Genomic DNA, 8,798 nt, shown 5'->3' with positions numbered 1-8,798 from the left:
TGGAGGCTGAACAGGTTCAGGTCCCACAGCCTCTCCTCATAGGGCCTGCCCTGCTGCCCCCTAATCATGCGAGTGGCCCTCCTCTGGACCCTCTCCATGTTGTCCACATCCCTCCTGAAGTGTGGCACCCAGAACTGGGCGCAGTACTCCAGCTGCAGTCTGACCAGTGCTGCATAGAGGGGGAGGATCGCCTCCTTGTCATGCATTCACAGATGCATCTCAAGCAGGTGCAAGGTATGGTTGGCCTTCCTGACTACATCCCCACACCTCTGGCCCCTGTTCATCTTGGCATCAGTAATGACTCCAAGATCCTTTTCTGTCTCTGCGCTGACGAGAAGGGAGTTCTCCAGCCTGTAGGTATGGAGCTGGCTCTTCCTCCCCAGGTGTACCACCTTGTACTTGTCAGTGTTGAAACCCATCCTGTTCTTGTCTGCCCACTCCTGTAACCTGTCTAGGTCTGATTGTAACCTATTCCTCCCTTCTAGCGTGCCCACATCCCCCCACATCTTAGTGTCATCAGCAAATCTGAACAGGGATGAGAGACGGGAAGACTTGAGGGTGTGGGTTGGTCTAAGGACACAAGCAGACAAGGTTCTTTGGGTCAGTCTGATTTTCTTTTATTAGACCAACTCAAATAGTTGGGAAAATTCTTCTTTGCAAACTTTTGGGGATAAATATTCTCTTTCAGGCTGAGGATGTCTCTGTAGTTGGCGTGGATGAAAGAGCCCAGGTGACCTAAGACCCTGGAGTTATAAAGCACTATGAGAAATGGTGTGAGGCTGGGAAGGGTCCAGGCATTGTTGAGAAGATCTGCTTAAAGTTCACCTCTTAAGGAAATATCAGAGATGCCTCTATTTAGCACTGGCGGTTCCACATCAAGGTTATGTGGAGAATGGCTGTGTGTATCTATCCCCCTGTGTGTAGTTGAGGAATACAGTTTCTGGGGGTGTATTCCCCTCTCCCTACAAGTTGAATACCTCTTTTTTTTTCCCCCCTCTTCTTTTTCATACAGGGGTCTTGATGACCCAGGTTGAGACTGCACAGAGTCATGGATGCTGTAAGCAGCTGTGCACTGAACCAGTATTTACTGTTCTGACACCGGTGTTGCTTTCTTTGTGTTAACTTACGCATCTGTTAAAACAGCTTTGTGCAACTGAACAGAACCATTGTGCAAAACTGCTTGGAGTGTATGTGGTCAGAAGCTTTCTATTTAATTAGGAGTTTGGGAGAGACCTATTTTGTCTGTAGGCTGAGTTTGGGTTTTTGATAAGCTTTTAACCTCTATTCCAGACCCAGTCAGGCTTGTCTTTTCCCTCATCGTTGTCAGTGGTTATACTTGTCCATCTGCTTCTTGAAAACTACTTTCTCTTGAAAGAAAAGTAGTTCCTCCCAACTTCCCAACTCAATTGTAGTTGAGTTGACTATTTTTGAAGGATAAATTGAGTGATATTTCCATCCCAAGTCACTGAATTAAGGCTAATATCATATTTGTGATAAATCATGGCTTTTTCAACATCTTCAGTGCCTGTTCCTATATTATGTCAAAATGACTTGAGGATCACTCCACTTTGTTTCATTGCTCTTTTACTGCCGATTGTGACCCAGATCATCAGTGAATTTCTCTTACTTGACTTTCATCCAGCAAGAAGTGGGATAAAGTTGACCGGATCATCTGCTGTGTCAAGTTTGGGTTGGGAAGGAGGGTGGTCACAGTGAACCAGTTAGACAAAAGGAAACCTGTTGTTGATGGTCCCCAGTGGAGTATCCACTAACTGAGGATAGTTGGATCACAGCGTCTCAGACCATACCCATCCCTCTTGTTTCTGGGGGGTGGTATAGGAGCTGGTTACACCAGCTTCTTATTTTTTTCAGTACTTGCTTACTTAGGCTTGTACAGGATATAAAACCTCTTAATTCAGTCCTGATTGACACAGCAGGCAGATATAGAAAGCAGACCTACAGAAAACCTATCTACATGATGAATTACTTATTCTTTCCAGGTATCTCGGAAACTTTTTCTGGGAACTTTAGTTTTGAGAAGGGTTAGGAGAAATAAATGACTTCACAGAAGGAAATTGTTCCCCCTGACTCTAAACTGACTTGCATCTCTTCTTTGGTATCTTACCTTCTCGCTCCACTTTTGGAAATACTTCCATTTGGCTCTTAATTTTTTCTGTAGAAAAATATGAACTCTTCCAAAGAGTGGCTTAGAAAGCTCTGAGTGTGCATCTTGAGAGTGCTGTGTATGTTGGGGAATATAATTTATTTGGCAGCTGTCTTTTTTGGCATCAGTTTTTCCCTTGGGCAATAGCAGAGAGGTTTTAATACCTAGTCTTAAACAGGTGAATCCCTACCCAGTATAATTGCAGAAAAAGTGATTGAAGTTGAGTGGAGGATGGTCTCGGTTGCCATCACTAGTAATTTATCAACAATGGCTTGTTGTCTTGGCAGGAGGTGCAGCGTATGGGATCTGCTGACTGCCCTGGTTTATCAGTAAGATCTTTTTAGTGTGAAAATTCTCTTAAAATTAATTTAATCAAATTGGTGGTGATCAGGCCAATGTACAGGGAAAAGTTAGCATGCTTCTGTTTGCTGTTGGTTGTAAGCAAGACAACCCCTAACTTATTGGGGGATGACCAAGAGAAATTTTAAAGATTTTTGAGACTATCTGTGTACTCATTTCACGAGTCTCTGGCCAGTTCCTACTGCTGCTTCTTTTCAGACCATTTGTCCTTTCTTAACCCATGCATTGAAAAAATTTAACTCTCACTACTATGCACCATCCTCATTCACTTTTTTACACCACTCTTTCCGTTCTATTTGAAACATTTTTGCTGAAATTCTCGAAGCCAAGCTTACCATCACCTCCTTGCACTACCCGCATCTCTGCTCTTCTGTCTCATTTCTTGCTGTACTTCTCCTATCTTTGACTTCTGTGCTTTTGGTCAGTCTCCTATGGCTGGAAACAGTCTCTTCTTTGGTGTCTCTTTGCTGTACTTTCTGTCTGCAGTGTTTTCAAACTTATTTGCCAGTCTTTGCATTGTGAGCCCCATAAGCCAATGAATACGATTGTTCAATGCTGTGTAAACATACCATTTTAGTTCAATTCAACTTCTTATGTTTGTTTAATAAGGAATAGCTGTTTCACCAGTGAATTGGAAGTTACCTCTCATATATTGTACCTGAACTCTGAGTTGTCCTGGACAGGTTGGTTTTAAGAATTGTATGTTGCTTTTGGTTTTGACTGTTTTTCTTTTTCTTGTTCTAAATTACAAAAAGGCATGAGGAACACTGCTATAATTTGCACACCTGACATGTGTACATGAAATTCAATAGAAGGGAATTTCTCTCCACCCTTTGTCACTAGTTCAAGTTGTTACTTTTAACCTTTTTAACTTCTACCATGAATGCATGTACATGTGCTTAAAGGGTCTGACAGGAATTCATAAGGGTGTTTCCTAAACTTAGGGATATTGTCTGGTCTCTTCTTGTGTCACTGGAAGATCTCTGTGGGTCTGAAGGTTGTTTCTGGGCTCTAATACTTATTGATGAGACAAAGATGTCTTCATTTTTTTAATAAAGACTTTCTTCATCCAGAGTTAGTAGTACTCACTACTTCTAGTAAACAGTGCTTACTGTTTACAAATAGATCCCTTCTCTGTTTTGTACTGCTATCTTGAATCAAGGCAAATTTCCCCATGTAAGTGAGGAATCAAGAATATAATTCTTGACTCCTGTAATGCCACCTTTTCACTAGTTTTAAAATCATTTTTCTCTTCCAGCTAAGACCAGACCTGATACCTTGACCCAGAAGTGAAAGACTTTGGGTCAAGCCAGATGTTAATTTGTTCCCCTTTTTTTTTGTTAATCATACAGGGTTTTTTTCATTTACCCTTTATAGCCAACCTTGCTAATGATACTGTGTTGCTCAAAAAATGTATGGTAAAACAGGACAGTGTGTCCCGTGTAGTCTTGTAATGTTTGCTTCTGTTGCTTCACACAGTTCTGGCTTATGAATAAAAGTGCACAATATATAGAAGGCTTACTATATAATTGTCTATCCATTCATGCTAAAATAACAGATGGCCTAGCTTCCTGATTGATAAATGCTTACTTTTTGAATTTCAGCCAATGCCAGATACCTCCCCAGCAATCTCCCTCTTGTTTTTCAGTTTTACCCAGAGGCAGAAATAGTTCTAATATTATGAGCACACCGGTTGCCAACCTTTTAACTAAAGGTGTATGTACTTCTAGCATCTCGGTGTAAGAGGATGTGCTAGAATTAGATCAGTCATTGCAGTCCTTTAACTGAATAATCCTGTGATTCTGTAGATGGGAGGTGCCATTTTGGTTAATGGATTTCGGTGCATGTGTTAGCTCTATCCGTGGGATTTAACTTGCAGTAACTCCCCATTCCTCAGTTTACATGGCTTTTGTTAGACATCTCTCGACTTGGATATACCCAGGAACCTTTGTGCATCAGAGTATAAAATCTAACAAGTATGTTAGAGTGATGTTACAGTTGCTCTGGGAACTGTAGTGTACTGTATCTTGGATACTTGAATATGTATCATTTATGCCTTTAATATAACTGTGCACGCACAAATGTGTGGTTATAATTTAACTTGAGAGATGCCTTTTAACTACAGCTTGTTAAATAACAGCAGTTCCATTTGCAGAGTTAAGTCCTGGCCTCAGTAGGAATTATACATCTGACCGTTCTGGGTCCCAGGCAGGTACAGTCTCAATCGCAGCATCATGGTTTAAAGCAGCATTTCTCAACCTGTGGGTTGTGACCCAAAAGTGGATGTCAAGAAGATATGAAAGGGTTGCAAACAAACTTTAAAAATGGGTTCTCCTTTAAAGGAGAAAAACATGGGAAACTGGGTTTTTCCTTGTAAGCTGTCAGAGTTTCAGCCTGCAGGAGGCTGCTTGGGTGTCCCCCTAGCCCACACATGCACCCCCTGCCCTACACACCCCCTTCCTGGGGGTGGGAGGTAGTGGGTCAGGAGCGAGGGGCACTGGCAGGGCCAGAGGACTGTTTTCTACTTACGCTATTTACTGCAGGGGTGGGCAGTTATTTCAGGTGGAGGGCCGCTTACTGGGTTTTGGCAAGCCATGGAGGGCCACGTGACAGGCAGCCAGGGGCAGACAAATATTTATTTTCTAAATTTTTTAGGGACCCTGTGGGCCAGACAGAATGACCTGGTGGGCCTCATCTGGCCCGTGGGCTGTATGTTGCCCATCCCTGATTTACTGGGTTGGGACTGGCCATCAGTGTTTACAGATGGGTCCTGGTACAAAAAAGGTTAAGAACCACTGGTTTAAAAATTGTATTGCTTTTAATATCCTTGTTCAATTAGAGAAACTTGTAGCTTAGGGGGGCATCCTACCAAATAGAATCCTCTGAGTAATTTAAAGAGTAGTGTATTGGGGGTGATTAAGAAGATGAATAGAATAAAGATAATATGTCAGATTGTCAAGAGAGGTTGCAGATGAACAAAAACTGCCTGTATATTTTTACTTGCACCATGTTTAAAAATGGTTTAGCAAACTTTTTCCTCTGTCAGGTTTTGAATGAGTATAAGTTCCCAACCCTAATCACAGTGATGCTACAACAGCTCTGAATCCTATGATGATGACTTGACAAGGGCAAGTGGTTAGGCATGTTGAAGAAGAAATTTAAGTTGGAGATTAGGAGAAATCTTCTGACTATGAGGGAGGTCAAACTTGGGAACAAGGTACCTAGAGAAACTGTGGAATCTGCACCCCTGGAAACTTTCAAGAGCAGGTTGGACAGATTCTTGGCTGGGTTGGTTTGATTCATAGATTTCGTAGACATTAGGGCTGGAAGGGACCTCGGAAGATCATCGAGTCCAGCCCCCTGTCCCAGGGGCAGGAAATCAACTGGGGTCACAGGATCCCAGCAAGATAAACCTCCCATTGACTCTTAAAGGAGTCCGGAGTAGGTGCTTGCACCACCTCTGGCGGCAGTCTGTTCCAGGCCTTGGGGGCTCAGACAGTAACGAAGTTCTTCCTTATGTCCAGCCTGAAACAGTCTTGGATGAGTTTGTAACCATTTGACCTTGTCCTCCCTTGGGGCGCTCTGGTGAACAGGTGTTCCCCCAAATCCTGATGTACACCCCTTATATACTTATAAGCTGCCACCAGGTCCCTCCTGAGGCTGCGCTTTTTCCAGGCTGAAGAGTCCCATAGCTCTCAGCCTGTCATCTTAAGGCCTGTTTTCCTGGCCTCTCATCATGCGTGTGGCTCTCCTCTGGACTCTCTCAAGCTTCTCCACATCCTTAAATTCTGGAGCCCAGAATTGGATGCAGTACTCCAGCTGAGGCCTCACCAAGACTGAGTACAGTGGGAGGATGACATCCTGGGATTTGCTAGAGAAGCGTCTATGGATGCAAGCCTGAGTTTTGCTCACTTTGCCGGCTCCAACATCACATTGATGGCTTATGTTCATCTTGGGGGTCATGATTGACCACAAGTTCCTTTTGGCCGTGGTGCTAGCGAGCGTAGCACTGCTGAGCCTATAAGCATGCTGTGGGTTTTTCTTTCCAAGGTGGAGTACCTTGCATTTTTTCGGTGTCGAAGGCCATCAGGTTTTTGTCCACCCATTTTCCAAGCCTGTCAAGGTTGGCCTGGATCACCATCCTGTCCTCGGTTGTGGATGCTTTACCCCAAAGTTTGGTCAGGGATGATTCTGCCATAAACAGGGAGTTGAACTAGGTGGCCTTTTGAAGTCCCTTCCAGCTCTGCTGTCCTATGATCGTATGTCCGCAGGTTGTAAATTGGGTCTGGTGATATTACTGCAATAAGAGACGAAGAACATGGCTAACTCTTGTAGAGATGTAATTCATGAGAAGTTTGTAGGATTTCTAGGACTAGTTTCAGTACAGTGTTTTAGCAACATTGTCAAAATAATGCAAACTGTTCCTACTTTGTCAAGCAAAAGCCTGTGATATTTAGGAATTATGCCTTTCAGCACATATAAATGGCTGTACTGTATTGATCCAGGACCAAAATAATGTGACCAGTTTTATTCATTTATTTTTTTTTTTTAGTTAATTCAAACACTTTCTGGTTTTCTTCTCCTAGTTAGGCTCTTGGTTACTACCAAACTGCTTGAAGTACAAGAAGGATTGCAGCCAGCTATGAAATTTTGATTTTCTTTCTCTTCTCCATTCTAGACACTAATGTCTGAGCATTTTTCTGCTTTCTTTCTCTTTGCAGAATTACTTGGTGATGTGCTAAAAGACCAGCCGCAGGAAGCAGATGGAATTGATTCAGTAATTGTAGTGGATAACGTTCCCCAGGTTGGACCAGACAGACTTGAGAAGTTGAAGAATGTCATCCACAAAATCTTTTCCAAGTTTGGGAAAATTATCAATGAATTCTATCCAGAAGCAGATGGGAAGACAAAAGGGTGAGTAATGAGACCTTCTGCTGAAAATGGAACCAAGAAGTTGCTCAGAATTTAGGTTTTGATTGCTGATAGATATTTGTGGTCTGAATGTTTGATGGTATAGCAGAGGATGGTATCTGTAGAGCTGTGTTGTTGCTTTTATGCTGTGTTAGTGATGTATGCACGCTCTGAGGAGCACTAAAAGCTAACTAACTTCCTGCAGTACTGTCCACAGGGTAATAATTGTAGATGAGTTGAACAAATGGAAAGTGAACACTTCATAGGGCTTGGAGAAAGGAAGTAGGTCTTATTGATTGCTATATAGTAGAGTGATGGAGAAGTAAAAATAAGACATTCTTAGTTAACAGATGTGTATGTGTCTTATGATGGTGAGAGTTTGGGAGGAAACATAGTAAGACCAATTGGAGAATGTAAAATAACTCATCAAACTTTAATGTCAATTTCATGGGTTTGTAATAATATCACACCCAGAATTTCTCAGTCAAGATATACTTTTCAGAATAGTCTTGTACCTTTTTAAAAAAAATCATGTACTACAAATTCTAGCCCCAGTAGGCTTCAGATTTAACTTGAATTGGAGGGGACAGGGCTGTTGGATATAATTTTGGTTTAAGAAGAGAGCAGTCGGTTTGTCTTGAGGACCCCAAGTCTATTACATTTCTCTTTTTTTGGTTTTTCTTTTTTTGGTAGGATCTTGGGCTCACCCACTTTCTATGCATGGCATGCTGTTCAGATAGAAGAGCTGCTTATCTGTCCATTTTGAGTGTAGCTTGTAGTGCAGCTCTAGTGTGTGAATGTGTCTTCACAATCTCTTCTGTTTACAGCAAAACTGTTTCTACCACGTCTTGAACTTGGGGCCAGAAAAATGCACTGAGCTATCAGTTCATATACCTAGTATGTGGCTACTTAGATGACCATTCTTACACTGATTTATTGCAGGTATATATTCTTGGAGTACATGTCCCCAGCTCATGCTGTTGATGCTGTAAAAAATGCAGATGGATACAAGTTGGACAAACAGCATACTTTCAGAGTCAATCTTTTCACGGACTTTGAAAAGTGAGTTGAGACATCGGCCTATGTTTATTCCTACAGAAAATATTGTTGTCTGCTTCTGATGAGAGGTATCTGCAATACGTCTAACTGATCAAATCACTTTTCTAGGTACATGACAATCAGTGATGAATGGGAAATCCCCGAGAAACAGCCATTTAAAGACTTGGTAAGTTTTGGAAGGATTGATGTCTCAGTTTTTGTTTGATGCAGTCATGTGGGCTGTTTGAAAACATTTAGTTTATTGCTTAAATACAGAACAAAACTACACTAGTGACACTAACAGCTATGGCTGCTTAAGAGTTAG

General features: G+C 42.1%; 1 protein-coding gene across 1 annotated transcript in view; it reads left to right on the top strand.

The window, feature by feature from the left end:
* The window catches only part of EIF3B (eukaryotic translation initiation factor 3 subunit B), a 28,642-nt gene that overhangs the window by 1,840 nt on the left and 18,004 nt on the right, over positions 1 to 8,798 (top strand). The window contains exons 2-4 of the mRNA XM_019542031.1: positions 7,246 to 7,438; positions 8,378 to 8,497; positions 8,603 to 8,660. Of these exons, the coding sequence (XP_019397576.1) occupies positions 7,246 to 7,438; positions 8,378 to 8,497; positions 8,603 to 8,660 (371 nt within the window). The remainder of the gene's footprint in view (positions 1 to 7,245; positions 7,439 to 8,377; positions 8,498 to 8,602; positions 8,661 to 8,798) is intronic.

This window comes from Crocodylus porosus, unplaced genomic scaffold (assembly GCF_001723895.1).
Source record: "Crocodylus porosus isolate Cpor-Errol unplaced genomic scaffold, CroPor_comp1, whole genome shotgun sequence".
NCBI lineage: Eukaryota > Metazoa > Chordata > Crocodylia > Crocodylidae > Crocodylus > Crocodylus porosus.
This window is presented reverse-complemented; position numbering and strand designations above follow the sequence as displayed.